Source organism: Dromiciops gliroides, chromosome 3, assembly GCF_019393635.1.
Source record: "Dromiciops gliroides isolate mDroGli1 chromosome 3, mDroGli1.pri, whole genome shotgun sequence".
NCBI lineage: Eukaryota > Metazoa > Chordata > Mammalia > Microbiotheria > Microbiotheriidae > Dromiciops > Dromiciops gliroides.
The window spans coordinates 13,246,206-13,265,769 of NC_057863.1; the positions used below are offsets into that span (position 1 = coordinate 13,246,206).

Here is a 19,564-nt window from a genome sequence, read left to right on the forward strand (position 1 = left end):
TGAAAGCTGTGAAATGTAAGAAGCAGCATGTTTATTTCGAAATTTAACCTTATCACCATCATTCCTGCACCCATTCTAATTGGTCATTCTTCTTCCCTTGGTGTATTCATTTTGTACACACCAGAGATTCTCCTTCCTCTGCCCTGCTTTGTAACAAAAATGCAGTCTGGAATGCTTTAGAAGAACAGCGTCAAGCAAATAGTCTCTAACTTTAAGTAGGACATTTAAAAAAATTAACTTACTATTTTGATTGTCTTGATAACATTATGGCCTAAGAATAACTGCTATCTGGAGAATCATAAATCTGTCATTCTCTAGAGTAAAAAGACCACAGTACTTGTGAACGAAGCTTTCACGTTAATGATGAAAACAAAATGCATTGTTAAAGTACATTATAATCTGATCTAATAGCTGATTTTCATAGGTTCATTCTCTGTTCCTTGCTTAGCTATTGTTAATGTTGTCTTTATATATCTAATTTGATCATTAAAATGTTCATATTAAATATTGTTGTGTGATAGTCATAGCCCAGTAAAATATGAGAGTTCTTTTTTGTGTGTTTCTTCATGGATACTCAAGAAGAAAAAAATGCAGAAGTTAGAGTCTTTTCCTATCTCTTCTTTCACTCTTTTTTTCTGTTAGAATATCTTGTTTGTAATTAACTACATGGAGGTTGTATCCTCACAATAACAACTTAGTAGTGCCTTTATTGTGCATGCTTAGTCTTGTTATTCGTTGTATATGGCATTCCGATGATTTGTTTTTTTATTTGTTTTTTTCTCACCTACCCAAAAATGCACTGCTGCCCCCATGATGCACCTCTGCTTGCTGTTTATGTTAATGCGCTTGAACCCCACTGGCCCATTGCCATCATGTGCTCGCTGCCTGCTAATTAAGACTCAGTCGGCTGTCAAATCACTGAAGCGACCCCTCGAGGCAACCTTTGACCTGGTACTATGACCTTTCACCTTTTAGCTTGGCATGTAGCTTTATTGTAGATACGAGTTTTTTTTTTAATTATTTTAAAAAAATAAATATTCCTTTTTTCTGTTGTAAAGTTTTAAAATACAATGGAAAACTGAGTGTGGTTTCCTGATATGATTAGTGGGGAAAGCTACAAAGTAAATCTATGTATGTCTACCAACCAACCAAAGATTCTTAAAGCTCATTGGCCCACATTCAGTTTAACTGCATTGTAAGATGATTTGATGAAGTATGTAGAGAACAATATAGTTCTATTTATTACTGACTATGGATGGATTGGATTGGTTGGCATGGCTTTAGGGAGGTTCTTATATAGTTTTAACATAGGTAGCTCAGGGGTAAGGGACCTGCATGCCCCTGGTACAGTTTGCATGTTGAGTTAGATTGGGGGTGGGCTGGGGCAGGTGGGAGCTTCCCTGTCGCAGTCACTCTATCAGTCAGATGATGATTAACCTGCTTGGATTTGTTGATCCTCATGGAGCTAGCAGCACAGCTCATCTTTTATTTTTTTTCCAAAATAATGGCTTCCTACCGTAAGCCTGAAGCATTGTGTAACTTGAAGCACTTTAGTTCATAATAACATATGGCTCCAACATGTTTTCTTTAACTAGTGTGTTTTTTTCTTAGACTAAAGTAATGCTTCCTTTAAAGCTTTTATCTTGCTTTTTTTTTTTTTTTTTTGGTTAGTTAAGTCTGCTCTGCTGCTTGCTTGCTCATGGAAAAAGATGGTGCTCCCTAACTACTTGAGCCTTCTACTGATTGTTTTCTTTTTCTTTTCTTTTTTTTACTGGTCTTTTTTTATACTCATTCACCACACAGGGAATCCCTCAAGCTGTTCTCCCCCCATTACCAAAGAGGCCTGCTCTTGAAAAAACCAACGGTGCCACGGCGGTCTTTAACACTGGTATTTTCCAATACCAGCAGGCTCTTGCCAACATGCAGTTGCAACAGCATACAGCCTTTCTCCCACCAGGTAAGGAGTTGTGGCTTTGCCTACAAAGAGCTGCCATGACCTTTCTGTAGTTTATCTGGTTATACTGTCATGAAGCAGGAAATTGGCTTTCACAACCAGGTTTTCAGAACTAGACAAACCAAAATGTGAAAGTCTTGTTTTGTCATGATTTTTCAGTAAGAGAACAGTGACTTTGTGTCTCATACTGACTTCCCATGACATGATTTCTTTGGAATTTAGAATTTTTAAATATATTATAGACTGTATGAAATGAGACTTAGGGTTTCCTTTAAAATGAAAATTTCAATTAAGCTCTCATCTCCTTTTCCTCTCTCTTCATTGTCCAAATAGCTATTTTATTCTATACTGTCTTGCCCCATGACCCCTACTGATTTCATAATTGTTCATTAGGAGTATATGAAGTAGCCCCTCATTAGAGGGCTGATTTTTCTGTTTTTAGTTATCTCCCTTGAAAGGTAGGTAGAGAAAAACTGAAGAGAAAAGATGGCATCAGCTATCTCATAGGTCTGCGAAGAGATTCTGCCTTAAATAAACGTGTTACTACTCTTCCCTAAGCAATCTAAGTTTCTACTCTTTTTCCAGATTTGCCCCTTGTAAATATAAAAAGACAGGATCCTAGTTCATTTCAAGCTTAACCAAAGATATAAGCTCTCTTTCAAGATTATTTTCCTTTAAAGTTAAAATTCAAACATGGTTTCATGATTCCTATCAAATTAGCTGAAACTATAAATGAACATTTGAAAATGAATTTATTTTCCCACCACAATTCCACTGAAGTTTTTTTCAGAAATATATGTATTAATTTATTTCTGTAACATTATAATTTGTGATTTTGGTCTATCCCTAAAATGAGCATGAGTTTATTGGAGCTAGAAAAAAAGACATAGTAGTTAGAGGACCCATTCTAACAGTGTGGAAAAAACTGGGTAGAAGGGCTGATGGTGGCACATCCTGGCTGTATGACCCTGGTAAAATCACCTGTCTTCTCAGTGCCCCCAAGCAACACCCCATGTAGAGCATCAGTCTGCATTGATGGAAGGAGTTCCCTCATTGAAAGCTTTCTAGATCAAAGAAATCACAAGTTCTGTTAGAGAGAGAGAGACAGAGACAGAGACAGAGACAGAGACACACACAGAAACAGACAGAGAGAGAGAAATTCAGGCTGTTGGCTTAAATAGGGGATGGCTATATGCAAATTAAAATTGTTTAGAGGGTTCATTTCATTTCTTTAGTACAATTGAAGTTTTCTAGTTTCTGAAACTTAGTGGGAAAGCACTATAGCTCAAACCTTGGGTCAGTAAGGGATTCAAAATTTCAGGACATTTGAAACTTCATTATGAAAAAGGGTTCAAATATCCATTTACCCTCAGTGTCCTGACCATCTGTGCATACTATAAGAAAGACACTATAGGCCATCTTTATAATTCTTGTCCTGGGAAACCCAGTTAAACACAAATTGCCCCATTTGTATTCCTATTTGTTCTACTTAAGCTTTACTTTATTGCCTTACTGTGGTAGTAAGGTGTTGCTGGACACTCCAAGACTAGGGTAGGGAAACACAAGTTCTTCTGGGTCCTACCAAGTTCAGAAGGTTGTGAGTCTGTGCCTTATGAGTACACTGCCTTTGGCTAGAATGCTAGCCTTATTCAGTTCTGAGAATCTCATCCCTAGCACGTTGGCCAATGGATGATAATTTTTTCCAGTTACATTAGCACATAAAAACAACTGACTCTGAGATGTAGAGGGATTATAATCTGCAGCTCACATGTGAAATCACAGATTGTTGGCACTTCCCATCTGAAACATAAAGCTTCTTCTTTATTCCAGTTTTTTCCCCCTTTATTAGAAATATGTGTGTGTGTGTGTGTGTGTGTGTCCCAAAAGTCTTAGGGCAGTTTTAAGCTTTTAAAGGTTAAAACTGCCCTAAGACTTTTGGTACAACCTCTATAGATATATATCATACATACACACACATATATGTCTATATAGATATATGTACATCTCTCTATATACACACATACACATGTACATATGTATATCAATATACACACACATGCACATACATACATCTTTATGTCTATGTATAAAGTAACAATAAAAGCTAACATTGTTGTACAGTTCACTGTGCTAAACACTCTGCTCTATGCTTTACAATTATTATTTCATTTGATCCTCACAACAGCCATGGGAGGAAGGTGCTATTATTAACCCCATTGTATAGATGAGGCAACTGAGGCAAACAGAGATTAAGTTCCTTGCCCAGGGTCACACAGCTAGTGAGTGTCTGAGGCCAGATTCGAACTTGAGTCTTCCTGACTCCAGGCCTAATGCTCTATCCAGTGTTCTACCAAGGTTCTCCTAAATAAATAAATATTATAGATGCCTCCTATTTGAAAATTACCATCCTACAAATTATTTTTCCCTTTCCTTGCCAATGCAGAATTAGGAAAACCATTTAGAGAATCAGAGAAAGGCAGTTTAGCATAGTGGATCTTTGGGTCCCTGTAGGCAGGCTATCTCCCCTCCTTTCAGTGTTCTGGAAAAGCTTTTTTAGATTCTGATTTGCAGAGAAGGGGCTATTGGTAGGGAGAGATCCCTTACCTAGGAGTTTGCTATGCCAGTCAAATGACAGGTCTAGTCCCTATCCTTTCCTCAGAACAAAAAATTGGTTTTAAAACAGACATTCTTTCATGAATTCCCAATTTGGCTACTTAATTGAAGGGAAAATGTGCTTTGAGTGGCAGTTTTGCCTTAGGCTGGAGAGTGAGGGACAGAGTTTAAACAGGCAATGTGCTATTTATCCCTTCTTGTTAACAAAGCAATCCATTGGACGTAAAGAGGAATATTAAGGCTCTTTCACAAGGGATTGTTTTCTTTGTAAGTAGCTCCTACAATATTAGGTTTTTCTTGTTGGTGAATTATTGCCCCTAGCAAGTATTCTCCCTGCTGCCTTGTGTTCATCTGCAGCCGACCCCTCCCCAAAGTTTCTGCACGAATCAGAATCTTCATGGTGGTGATAACTCAGATTAAAATCTGAAATGAAAAGCTTTACACTTCCACATTAGAATGAGATTGCAAAGCTAACTGTTTTTCAGCATGCAGACCCAATGCATGGAATGTTATAATACAGTAGGCTATATAATATGGAGATAGAATAGACAGCGAATAATTAAAAACATCTAATATTCCACAATCTTTAGACTCCTTTAACAGTAAATACCCTTTCTGTGTGTACATCTTCTTTCCCCCCTTCATCAGAGTAATTAGAAGAACTAATGAATTCCCGCTCCCTGCCCCACAGCCTTACGGTTCTGTCTTGCATTAGCTTCCACATTATTACCAGTATAAATCACTTCTGTATCTATTTTCTTCTGGAAAGACAGTGTCTGTGAAGCAGTGAAAACCAGAATAAATGGGGCATAATCCCCCAGACAGCCTAAATCAGAGCCTACAGTGTCATCTTATTCTTCTACCTTGGGAAGTCTTTCCCTTGTTACTCAACCTGCAGCCTTGGATTCCTTTAAATCCAATTGGCCCATGCTTGAGCTGCCAGTGAAAATTCTGTACACACCTCAACTTTTTCACTGCCTTACTCCCTCATCAGTCATGGTCTGCTTGACAGTGTGCTTGTCCTACGTAAGGGAAAAGAGCAGATGAGGCAAAGGAGGCAGGGAGAAAGGACGTATATTCCTGGAACGCATTTTCTCATAAAAACCTTCTTATACCTGGTGATTTCTACTCTTGGATGATGATGGATTTCAGGCTAGAAGGCTCTTAGAGAGGACGTAGTCCAAATCGCTCCTTTTTTAGACATGGAAATGGAGGCCCAGAGGGATTAATTGGATTACCTATAGTCATAAAGAGAGTTAAGGAGCAAGGCTGAAATTGGAAGGCCGGTCTTCAGATTACAAATCGAATACTCTTCCCCATTTGCCACATTGATTGCCAATGTTCGAGAGTATTTGTGGTGCTGTATTTTACTCAATAGGGTGAGCACTGGACTTGGAGGCAGAAAGTCTGGTCCTTAGACAGGGTTATACATCCCTTTCAACATGTGTGACCTTGAGCAAGCTACTCAGCCTCTTAGCTGGGGTTTCCATATTTATAAAATGAGGTTAATAATCCTTGCATAGACCAATTTATCAGACCATATCATGTGAGAAAATTGCTTTGTAACCATAAAGCAGCACCCCTATGATATAACAGCCATTCTAAATAATAATAACGCATATTCCTGCACTGCCTTAAATTTTGCAGACAACTTTTCTTACTACTATTTGAATTCAGGTGCAATAGGAGTTAAATGTTCTTTCTGTGAGCTTGCCTAGCAACATAACCACTTTGTAGAAGACTGTTTCTATGGGAAAAATGCCTTCTCACTCCCCGACCATCAAGCAGCACCAGTTAGCATGTCTGTACAAGTTTTCTTTGATTTTTCTCCCTTAGCTGTGACAACAGCTCAGTGGCTGCACTCCTCACTGTAACCACAGTCATTTGATAATACCATTTATGATAATGTTTGAAGGGCTGCCTCTGGAAAGGCTTCATTAACAGATGCTTTTTGAAGGAGAATTGACCCCAGGTACCTCATGTAGGTCATATTTAAGATGGAAGATGCCAAGTTTCAGGGGCAACACATAACATCATGTGATCTCTTTATATCCAACTGCTTAAAAAGGTCTCTGTCTTAACAAAAGGCATTCTGTATATGGGAAAATGCCTCTTCCTGGAGGGTTTTTTAAAAGTGAATTAGATTTTCATTGCTGATGTGTCATGGGTAAAAAAGAGGACTGTTTGGTATTCATCATATTTCTTTTGACATATGCTGGTGGAAGGATTTGTGAGTAATAATGGCTAGGCCTTATCTGCTCACTGCTTAACCTCACCTGTTTTCCCCAAAGCATGCATCATAAGCTTGCATTGAAGTCCAGTCACTTTTTAAGTATCATAAACTCAGCAAAATGTCCACATCGATATGGGCAGCCCAGGTGAACATCTGTCTCCTGGGCCTAACCCTGCCACGGATGCATCAATGCTCTCTCTCCTGGGGATATAAGCCCTGGTAAAAGAGGTTGGGCCTGTTTGAGACTAAACTTCTTTTTATTATCCTGTCCTTAAATTCTTCATAAGAGGAAATCCAGACTTGTGTTACCGACTTTTTGCTCAGCTTATATTGCATGGTGTCTTCATATCTTAGTTCACAAGTGTAGAAAATGACTGCATTCACCTCCACCACCACCAACTAACCCCGCTCCCTGCACAGCCCCATACCCAGGTGATGTGTCTCTATCATGCAAGGCCCTAAGGACCAAGGACAAGAAAGTAAGCAGCTTGGAATCACCTCACTTCTGCTTGCTTGATCTCAATATGTCACTGAGTCAATTCTGTCTATGGTACTCTTTAAATGTTTTGAGAGAAAATACTATCTTGAATTATTTAGTTGAAGTTCAGCCCAAAGGAAGAGTTAATGCATTATTACCCTATACCCAGATCCAGGAAAGTAAGCCATCATAATAGCGTTCTTTGGAAAGTAGCCTAGGAGTGTTTGGGTTCCCCCACCCCATAATGTTTAGATATGAACTGATGCTAGACAGCAACAAGGAGAAGCAAAGTGAACCAGCCCCTTCTTATGTTGGCTTTTCATCTTCCCTTGGGACCAGGCCTAACAGATCACTCACTGGGCCATTGTATGATTGGATTGTGCTGATAGTTACATGCCACTGTTCCCATAATAACATTTTTGTTTCTTCTTTGTTCAAATGAATTTCCTAATTACACGTGTGATGGGTTGTTTTAATTCTTTTCCCTTTTCAAATCCACCTTCCTGTTGCAATGCATGATGGGCAGGCTCAATCTTGTGCATGACACCCGCTACAAGTGTTGGTAGGTGCCAGCTTCATTTCTTGATTATCTTCAACTGGTGGTACAGCCCACGGCCCCTCAAAATCCACTGCTAGTTTAACATGTGTGGCTCTTGGGCAAATTGGCTCCTCCTGCACTAACACCTGTCAATTAAATGTAGTCCATCTCTTTAATTGACACGGATCAAGTCAATCCAGTAATCAGTGTTTTCCTTTATACACGATAGTGGTTTTTTTGGTCATCTTTCTGGTGGATTTTGATTGGACTGTGGGTTCTGGTATTTTTAAAAAATCTATCTCATAAAAGTAATATATTGTGTTATCTTTATAGTCGTTAATATGGTATTAGATTTGTATTCAAATGGAGTCTACAAACTTTAGTAAACATATGTTTTCACTGAGATTTTGAATGTCTAAATGTGACCTCATTTTAAGTTTCTTAAGTTGACTTAGCGAAATAAAGCTGTTTGTGTTGTTTTCCTGATTTGATGGTAACAAGCTTTTTTTTCCCCTTTTTTTCTCTTTCATTTTTCCCTCCCCCCTCCCCCTTCCTCCTGTCATCCTCCTCCCCGGAATGTTGTCCTGCTTTGCACTGTGATTGCATGTACTTTGCTGGTGACGATGCCTCGTCACGTGGCTTAACTGCTGTGGTAAATGCCCTGCCCGATGGTCTTCCCCATGTTACCACGGTTTCCATGCCGCTACACTCTTCTGTATGTTTGCTTATATGATTTTCCCTCCGAAAGTTCCCATGGTGCACGGTGCTACGCCAGCCACTGTGTCCGCTGCAACAACATCCGCCACAAGTGTTCCCTTCGCTGCAACAGCCACAGCCAACCAGGTTTGCTAATTTACAGCTTTGTTTCTTAAAAAAACACATACACACACAACTCTAATGGGGCTCAGTCCAACAGCCTTTATGTACATGGAGTTCCCATTGAAGTCAGTGGGAGCCATATGTCCATGAGGGCTGTGGGTGGTGCTTTTAATAAGCATGGGGGTTTCAAATATTCCTCTTGTTGGCCTATACCTTCTCTCTATGATGAGCAGCAGAATGCTTTTGTGCCTTGGCTCGGTGCTCCAAGGGTGTTGCAGCAACATTCCTAAAGTAAATTGGATTTACACTAGCATTTCTGATTTGGTCTTAACATTTCATTCAGAGATTCCAAGCACCAAAAAAATAGGGATCTGAGGAGGTTCTTCCAAGTGCACATGAGAAGAAATTCATTTGGTGCAGGGTATTTACCCACACCATTATTCAAAGAAAGAGTGGGAAAAGAGATAAATACTAAAATCAATGATTTATGCCACAAATGACCACACTTGTAAGCTGAGTTCCTCAAAAATTACCCCATTTAGTTCAACAGATACACTTAAAGGCTGCCTGTTCAACAGAAGTGATTTGATATTATATAGCACCTCGTAAGAGATCTGTGGAATCTCGAGGGATTTGTGGGAAGAATCCCATCTTAAATAATGCTTAATATGTAACAGAATGGTATGCCAAGATACATATGTTAATTGGTTTCTCATCTGCTGTCAGTCATAGAGATTGATAGAATTATGGGATGAGAACTATGACCAGCCCTTTGAAATAGAAAGTTTCTGTATCCAAAATTGGCATTTCATGATGGAGCAGCTAAGAACAGAACAGAACATCCTGGACAAAACCCAGTCATTAATTGCTTACATTTGTGAGTTTTGATGTTACAAAGATGTCATCTTGATTGCTCATAATGAAAGCCAAGTTCCATAGGAAAAATGCAATTTAGACAAGATTTATAGTGACACACCATTGCAGACCTTTTGAATTTCAAGGCAAGATGCAGCTATACATATCTGATAAGAGCTACTGTCCCATGGGACACAAATACTATAAAGAGGTAAAGAGAAAGCCATTTGAAAGTCACAAGAATATTTTCTTATTGGTAGGAGTTTTCATCTATTGGGCTTTTCAGTATACAATGTACTTTCAAACTCTAACTAAGGTGGGGTGATAGTGCTTCCCACAGGGCACTGAATTTACTAAGTGCAAACCAAACTTTCTGTATAAAAACAGAAGTGTTTTATAGTTAGTTAGCATAAATAATTTATTGATTGAGGAAGCTACCAGGTGTTGAACTTACGTCAGCTCTTTTCCCCACCACCCAACCACATCTTTCCCTTAACCTTAACTGAAGATGGACTTTAGCCCACTGGACCCAGGTATAATTTGTGGGACTTGCCCCAGATTCCAATTTTTTTAGTTATAAGTCTATCCACCCTGGACAAATAATGCTAATATGATAGGAAAGTCATTTTGCTCCCCCCCCCCAATTCTGTCAGACAAGCTTTAAACAGTTCTCAGAAAAGGAGCATTTTCTTTTCTTTTTTAATTAAATCTTGCCACAATATCTTCCCCTCATGCCCAATTCCGCTAATGCATTAGACTCATTTACAAGAATGCTAGGCAAGGCATATGTGGCATTTCCAGAAGTAATCTATAGAAGATATTTCTTAATGCACCTAAAGTGGCTTATTTACTGTAAAGATCAATGAATCAAAACTTCTTTGTCCCATGTGCCATGTATGACTGCAGAATTGCTGGTGTAAGCAGAATCACGGCAAAGCAATGTCCATATTCCCTTTGGTATCTGGGCTCTAGGGACACTTAACATTTTTTGCATTTTTCTATGACCATTTCACGCATAACCTTCTTGGGCTTCTCATAACATGGTAAAATATTGCAACCAAAAAATGAAAAGTTAGATATACATATATATGCCCATATATATTATATCTACATATACATAGTCATGTATATGCTTACAGTACATCAGCAATGCTGGAGAGTAGCCATTGCCACCAAATGTAACCTGCATGCATGGAGAAAGTTCTCTCTGGCCCTTCATCGGTATTGATTGGTATTGAAGGTCCCCGGTATGTTTCTGCAGTCCCATTCTTGATGCTTCTACACTGTTGGGTACAACATCCTGTCCTGCAACAGCAGGAAAAATGGTATGAGAAGCTTCATTTTGTTTGGAGCCCATTGTAGTGTTACTTGCCAATGCTGTAATATTGTGTCAAGATGTCATTTGAAGGATGAGAACCCAAGGAGAAATCAAATCAGTTGCCCCAGCAGGATAGATAGCAACACTTAAAGGTCAGCATTGCCTTTTGCAGAGTGTGTTCAACCTTTGGAAAGATGCTTTCCCATATATCACCTCCTTTTTCTCTCCCAGCCACCTTGTGAAGCCTGCAGGCCAAGTAGTATTTTCTCCATTTTTACTGATGAGCAAATGTAGACTAGGAGAGATGAAGTGACTTGCCCAAAGTCACACAGTAAGGTCATTGAAGTCAAGAGGAAGTCCCGCCAGTCATCCAGGACTGTTTCCATTAGGCTCTGCTTCCCTTTACTGTTTATTTCCTCCAATCTTTGCTTTAGAGGAAGGTAAAACTACAAGTTGAAAGTTCACAACTCTTTTGAATTGTGGAAGCTCGCTCTTTTCGCACCTATTTTTTAATACATAGTCTCTCACTTCCTCTACTCCTGTTGTTCTGTTTGAAATATGACCAAACGTGCAATTGAGATCTAAAGATCATTTTTTTTGAAAGTTCCATTTGCAAATTGTTGAGGGCCTTGAGTGGTCATGCTTTTTGTGGCTTCATTGCCACTTACCAGTCACGGCTGCATTTTTGGTGGTTCATTTTCGAAACAAGTGCAGACACATTCAGAGGAGAGAGAATGTCTGAAATTGGACGCATGATTTAAACAAAACATTCTTACTCCTCATCGTTTTCCAAGTCAAGGAAATCTCAGATGTGTGTAGGCCAACAAAAAGGGACCGCACTGCATGAACTTGTGTAATTTAACTTCTTTGACTTTCTAAACAACTGGTAACACTTATCTCCATTTGTGAAGTAGTACTTAACACAATGATTTGTTAAACCAACAAAAAATGAAGTTGCTACTTTGGCATTCAAGTTGATGTTAACTTATTGTTACATTGATTAAGAACTATCACCTCACAGCTGAACTTCACTTTTCTTATAACTTAATAATTATGAGGTAGTTATCTCGCTTGGTTGTTGGCTGGCTTGCATGGGTCATTCATTAAAAACAATTTTTTATTTGCTAGATACCCATAATATCTGCCGAACATCTGACTAGCCACAAGTATGTTACCCAGATGTAGAATTTTCATCACCAAACAGTAAGTTTCTCATCCACTATATGTAGTTGTGTACTTCCTGTAATTTGTTAAAGATTACATCTAAGCATACAATACTACTACTAGAAGACGTTAGATATGTTCTGGAAAGGGGGAAAACATTTACTTTTTAAGGACCCTTATGTTTTATATCATAGATATCTGGGATATTTAATGTAAATATATCCAAAAAATTATAATGATTCCTAAAATAAAATTCATAATAAAAAGGAGAAAGAAATAGATTATATAGCAAACCATACATCAAGATGAAATAAATTTGTTTTTTTCTTCTATATCACAAAATTACTATAAGAAGAGAGGGAAAAATTGAATCCTAATTCTAATTCTGATGCAAATTTTCAAACTAAAGAGCCCTAGTTTATTATTTAGATTCATTGCCTCAGAGTTATATTTTACATTACTAAAAGATAATGAAAAATGATAGATACATGCATGTATATATGTGTGTATATATCTACATATCTACACATCTATATCTATATATCACAGTGCCCCCATACCTGAACTATATTCAAAGAATATAGATATATTCATCAATTAATCTGAAAGTGTTAAGCCGTTGCTATGTGTACGGCACTGTGCCTAAGTGCTGGGCATACCAGGAAAGGTAAATAAAGACCCTCCCCTCAAGAATTTCACCTTCTAATAGGAGAAAACATATGCAAATAACACAGAGTAGATCGGGAGTGACGTCTGGGGGGAATGAGGACATCTGACCATTTTTTTAAGCAAACATACACACAAACAACTGAGTTTTGTCTCTTTCAAGTTAATGATGTTGTGAAGCTGAACCCATTAATGAGACTGACCTTCTTGTATGGCTTACTACTGTTTCTGATAGTAATTACATTGTTGGAATAATTGTCTAGACTCCCAATGTGATTATTTTGAAAGGGACAACACTCATCTTGATGGGTAAGTTGTAGTGTGTTAGAAAATATTGCTCCTATTCCTATTACTTTATATATCTGATGTGTATATTTGTGGCTATATATAGATGCTGGTACCTAGCTATAAGTATTAAATTTACCTAAGTATTGAAGTCCATCTGTGAGAGAAAGATCACAAGAAAATTAATGGTTCCAGAAAACTTCCTCAAGAATAATTAATTTATTTATTCATGTAAGCAAAGGACTCATTATAGATATCACAATTGTTTAAAGTGTCAATTCCAAAATTAGTACACTTCTCATTAGGAAGCCATTTTCAGTAGCTGAGCCAGCTCAGCTGCACGGTGACAGAGTGCTGGGCTTGGAATCAGGAAGACCTAAGTTTGAATTCTCTCTCAGAAACTTATTAGCTGCATGACCCTGGGCAAGTCAGTTCACCTCTGTTTGCCTGAGAATCCTCAACTATAAAACAGTAATGATAATAATAGCACCTACCTCACAGGGTTGTTGTGAGGATCAAATTAGATAAGCTTCATAAAACTCTGTGGAAATGCTAACAGATATGAGTAGTGATAAGAAATTATATCAGTGTTTATACTTTGACTCAAATTACAAGGGTGGCTGAATTCCTAGGGCTAAAAGGGTCCTTAGACATGATCTATCATTTAATAAGTGAGGAAATGAAATTAAATTACTTCCACAAGGTCACCCAGGACATCAGTAGCAGAGAAGACACTTGAACTCCAGACCCTTACTCTGAGCTCAGTGTTACCCCATCATGTTGGCTAAATGGATGATTTTTTTCTTTGATAAATAAGCACAGCCTTATAACTATGTTGTGACACGATAAGGCAGCATTTCTTGCATTAAATGGCTGCAAGTCACATCAGACTTCTGGATGTCAATTTCCTCATTTATAAAATGGTGTATCTGGACTAGATTATCTCTGAGGCCTCTTGCCGTTCTGAAGGGCCCTGAAAAGAATGTGTCTACTCTTCCATTGAATTATGTTTAATGGTAGCTGATTAAAACATTCGTTTGATGAGTAAAGAACTTTTGAAAAGAATGGACCCCAATAAAAAGCATAGTCCCCTAATTAATTAATGGATATTGATGTAAGATGTGCAGTCCCCAAATTCTCCAACATTTCTTTCTGAGCTTTAGAAAGGAAGTTTACATTATTTGTACTAATGAAAAAGTATTTTTTTTCTGCCAAAGTCCATTATTCTTAGGCTTACTAAGCAGTTAACTAGTACAGTTCATTTTCTGTTGAAACACTGTGTTTTTCCATGAATTTCTAAATTCAGGGAGTCAACCCATTTCTCCTGAAACACAACTCTGAACAGGATGGAAATTACATAATAACAGCATTATGAAGGGGGGGGGGCATGTCACACATGTGTGCCTTGTGTAACCGTAAGAAGTCTTGCTCCCTTACTCTGTTGATTTGAGAGTATGGATTGAAAAACTGTCCAGCAGCATGCAAACATTTACTTGTTTAGAGAGGGCAAATTCCATTTTCCTCAATTTCCCCATTTACTATTCCAGTACTGTGGGGCCATTCAGTAAAAAAAACATGTATTTTGGGGGTGGCTAGGTGGTGCAGTGGATAAAGCACTGGCCCTGGATTCAGGAGTACCTGAGTTCAAATCTGGCCTCAGACACTTGACACTTACGAGCTGTGTGACCCTGGGCAAATCACTTAACCCCCATTGCTCCGCAAAAAACAAACAAACAAAAAAACAAATGTATTTCACATCTGAAAATTCTCCATCCTTTCAGATGAAATCTTTGAGTGACACCAGAGAATGCATTATGGGGAATGTGGAGGGTTGTGTCAAGACATCTTATTCAACGGGATTTTTTTTTCTTCCCTCTCCTTTTTTATAGATCATACTAAAGAGAAGAGGACAGTGTGCTTGGTTAGAGTAAAGGACAAGGTCATTAGCCATAATGTATATACTGTCAAACAACACACCCAGCCAAACCCTCAGCCGTAAAGCATCCACCCATTGCATGTTATCAAGATGAAAAGACAACATGGAAACCCACTGCACACTGTTGCCTAGATATTTTGTATATTGAATTGATATTTGTGCTGAGGTGATCTTACTGTCTAAAAGAACAACATTGTCTCTCTTTTCTAGCACAGAGAGATGCATATGTATTTTGGTATGCATCCACCTAGTTAATTTCCTACATACTCATATACCATCTTGAAAAGACAGACTATGGTGTAACCATGATTCTATCATGTATTGGTACGTCTGTAGACCAAGATATAATTTTTTTAAGAATAAGTTTATTTCTTTCAAGGTTTACAAATAACAAAGGTGCACCTTGTATTTAAAATTGCCATTATAGATGAAAGTGTGCATGCACAGTCATTTTTGTTGAAGAGTAATATTTTTAATGTAATAGATTGTAAGAGGTGGTGAGGGAGGGATCTGACAGAGATGAATGTGCCAAGCAAAACCATAGCTGCATATATTTTAAAGCACATCATGGCTTTAAGAACCATGTTGTTGAAGATTCTCATGAAGTGCCATAGACTGTGCATCAAAGTAGAGTATTATTTCTTCAGTGTTATTATTTTCAGAGCCACGTTTTGTTGCTTACTCGCTAATACCCATCAGTCAAAGGGCACCATTCTTTTTTTGAAACCAAAGCTGTCTCAGAAATGGCCCATTTAACTTTCCAGTAACCATAGGCAGCACAAGACAAACTCTCAAATAAACACAGAAAACTCACACATACTGGGGATATATAGAGAGATAGATATATAGAGATTATATATATATATAAAATTATTTTAATGCATTGTAGTGTAATATTTATGCATATTATACTGTATAACATGATACTCAAAAAAGGGAAATGCCATTTCTGAGACACAATAACAAGAAAACAATGTTTGAGGAACTTGTTTTGCTTCTATTTATAGCTTCTGTCAAAAGTCAAAAGACTATAAATGCTTTGCAAAAATAGTTTCACTTTGTTTCCATTCTTCATTACAGTCACATTCAAAATGGTGACTCTAAACAAAGAGGAAGGCAGCAGCACTGTCATTGGATGCATGTTAAACCAAAATATAAAAATGGTAATGATTTAATTAAGTAGTAATTGGGCGGGTTAAGTACTTGGGTGAATTTTATATGTGATTTTTTTTCCTTTTTTTTGTTTTTGTTTTTGTTTTTGTTTTCTTTTGATTAACTGCTTATAGCCTTAGGAAGCCTTTTACAAAATTAAAAAAATATATATATAGAAATGTGCATTCAGTTTTTAAAAATAGATTCATCCAAAGGAATTCCTTTGTTCTTTCTTTTATTTTTTGTGGTTTGGATGTTGCAGCTAGTAGAGGATATATGTCTATATCTGTATATATACAGATATAGACGTATATGTATAATTTTTTGCCTGTTCAGCAATTCTGAGCATTGCTGAAGTGGGGGCCAGCTCACTAGTAGTGTGGTGTGGAATGGAAGAAGAGGAGGTTCCGTTATAGAACCTTCCATACTTCCACGTTTACGGCAAGTTTTTATGCTCGAGAGATATGCTTTCTAGTATAAGAATGATGTGTTGATTTTAATGATTGTACTGTACATCTATTAAAGCCTTAGATTATTACATTACGGGTTGGACCCCATACCAATGTAATTTCAATCGTGTTAAGAAAGTATAGGTGACTTCACATGTTATTGTAGTTAGTTTCATTATAGAATATTACTTATTTTCCTTGTTAAAATGTAGATTTTAATTTCCTACATTTATTAAAATTGTTTTCATTTTCTATTAACAATTGAATACCATTTAAGTTTATAAAATTTTGTTTTATTAGATTTTACTGATGAATTTTTTCAAAATACAAAAAATTAGTTTTTCTTTTCTTTCATAACATACTCAGTTTTGAATTACATGTAGTGTCATATAAGGATTCGTATTATTGTTAACTAAATGATTTATATTTTACGGATTTAATATTACATTGTAAGAATGTCAGTCATTGTTAGTTCTTGTCTAGTTTTCATTAAAAGAACAAAGATCTTTTATATGGATATCTTATAATTATATAATCATTGCTAAGTAAGACGTTAAGTTGTTGCTATGGCAACGATCCTGGCAGACAATTGAGTAATATTTTGATGATTTATTTTGTTTGTAATTAGTAATTATAAGAAAATCTAGATCCTAGATATTAGAATAAAATTTATTTTCTACTGTTTCCATTTCAAATGTTAAAGTATTGTTTAAATATTTTTTGAAATCCCTGAATATCAGGCCTTGTTATAATTAAGCTGCATAATCGATAGATCAAGGGACTTTTTGTTGATAATCCAAATACTCAAAGTTTACGTAACAAGAATTTTAGTGTGTGCAAACTCTTGAGGGTTGATTATGCTGCAGTTTAGCATGTTGGAACGTTGAGGAAAGAAGGTGGACCTTTTGCACTTCTGTATATAGTCAAAAAAAAAAAAAGAGAGAAACCTGTATAATAGTGAGATCTTATTTTGAATAAAAACGTCTATAATTACAAGGAGTTTTGTTAAGGCTAATAAAAAAAAAGACAGGCTGAGCAAAATTGCTTGCAAAAGTGGCAGAGTTAGCACTCCAAACCCTTCCCAAAAAAGTGGCTTTGCTTTTTGTGGACAGCTTGTAGTTTGCCAGGATTTTTTCAGTTGGAAAGATATGCCATCCTTCCAAGATCTCGTGACTGACAACAGCTCCACTGGTCCAAATATGCCTGAAGATCATTGCCAAAAAATAGCAGGTACTTATTTCAACCATTAAAGTGAAATCATGGATCAGATAGTCCTTACATTATTCAAAACTACTGCATGTTTAAACTATCAAAAAAATAAAGAGAACTATATTAAGGATATATACTATTCAAACCAGTTTCTGACAATTTCAGTGGTTTATTGTTCACAAAACAAAAATCTTCAAAATGAGTATTGACTCTCACAAAATGTTAAAAATCATGAACAGGCAAACCAAACAGCACACCGTAGCTACCGTTGTTATGTGATTGTTTTTTTATTGCTATTAGTGAGCTGTTCTTTTAGCAGGTGAAAAGAAACAAACAAACCTCAAATTTTACAGTTTTAATTTTCAAAATCAGAAGCACTCAAAACAATGTTGTTAACCACATTGTGATTTAAAAGTCACAAACCAAGTGATATTTGGCTACAACTTTCGTATTATCCAATAGTTATACCAATCGGGTGATGACGATGTTGTACTTATTTGCAACGCTGCAACTTTCATCTGCTAAAAGGACAGACGTGCTTGATTTTACTATTATGTAATCACAGAATTACTTTTGCTTGTAGTCGCTTTGAATTATGTATTCTGTCCTTGCCTGCAATTTGTTTTTATGCTTATTATTATTATTATTATTATTATTATTGCAATAGTTGACTTTGCTGTATGGAAAAATAAAGTAAAAATTGCCCTAATAAAACTTCTCTTTCTTAATTATATTTTTATATTGGAGGTTAACAGTTAAATTATTTTTGTTTGTGTCTATTTTGTGTATTCCTCATATGTCTTCATAAACATTCTTCATATGCAAACTCCAACTCTTGGATTTTGATACCAGGGTTGTGGGTAACACATTTGGTGTCTGAAACAATAAGAAATGTACCATACTCAATTTGTGGTCCTCTTCCCTTGAATTATTTTAAGTTGCTAGGAAAGTAGACAAATTTCATTCATACATAGAATGGGAATCTCAACCCTAGTGCCTTACCTTTGTCTTCTAAAGACAGTGGGTAGAACACTGACCCTGGAGTAAGGAGGACCTGAGTTAAAATTAGGCCTCAGGGGCATCTAGGTGGTGCAGTGGAAAGAGCACCGGGACTGGAGTCAGGAGGACCTGAGTTCAAATCTGACCTCAGACACTTAGGACTTATTAGATGTGTGACCCTGGGCAAGTCACTTAACCATCATTGCTCCCACAAAAATAAACAAATAATTAATTAATTGAATGAATTAATAAATTTATTAAAAAATAGGCCTCAGATATTAGCTATGTGACCCTGTACAAGTCACTTAACCCCAATTGCCTCAAAGAAAGAAAAAAGAAAAATAATTGTATGATATACACATTCTAGCTGTCATAGTTTTAGGTGCAAGAAAAAAATAGATATATGTCATTTCTCTCTCCTTTTGACCTGGTTGTGGGATAAGCCCTCTTGTTTTTTCAGTGAAAACATAAAATTGAGTGAGATATCCAAAGAGAATAGCTTAATGTTGGAAGAGTCATGGCACATGGATGAAAGAGAGAAAACAGATGTATCAAAGTTTATTTAAGGCAAAATAACTATGAAGGAGAGACAGCAGAGTAAAGTGGTAGAGGACCTGCCTTGGTGTCAGGAAGATCCAATGCATGCAACCTGTGTGACCCTGGGCAAGTCACTTCCTAGTGGAGTGAGTTCCCCTATAAAAACTTGCTGGAAATGAGATCGATTCTCCCCTTCAGGCTCTAAAGATGGGCAGATGAATACTCTCAAATACAGAAAAATGACACACCTCTTTATGGATCATTCAGAGCTATGAGAAATCAAGTCCATTACTCTATGTTTGTTCAAAGTTTGCCGAATATGTTTGGTATGTTAATTTCTTAGTTCCTAAAAATGTTTG

At 37.0% G+C, this 19,564-nt stretch overlaps 1 protein-coding gene across 30 annotated transcripts in view; it reads left to right on the plus strand.

Annotated features, from left to right (window-relative positions):
* Positions 1-18,400, plus strand: part of MBNL1 (muscleblind like splicing regulator 1) — a 262,086-nt gene extending 243,686 nt beyond the window's left edge. For 13 of the 30 annotated variants that reach the window (XM_043994584.1, XM_043994564.1, XM_043994580.1 and 10 more), the window contains 6 exons: positions 898-951; positions 1,804-1,957; positions 7,805-7,840; positions 8,565-8,659; positions 11,937-12,011; positions 14,813-18,400. In XM_043994584.1, the coding sequence (XP_043850519.1) occupies positions 898-951; positions 1,804-1,957; positions 7,805-7,840; positions 8,565-8,659; positions 11,937-11,993 (396 nt within the window). In that variant the 3' untranslated portion in view covers positions 11,994-12,011; positions 14,813-18,400. The remainder of the gene's footprint in view (positions 1-897; positions 952-1,803; positions 1,958-7,804; positions 7,841-8,564; positions 8,660-11,936; positions 12,012-14,812) is intronic. The other 17 variants (XM_043994573.1, XM_043994569.1, XM_043994567.1 and 14 more) reach the window with 10 other exon arrangements.
* The last annotated feature ends 1,164 nt before the right edge of the window (positions 18,401-19,564 follow it).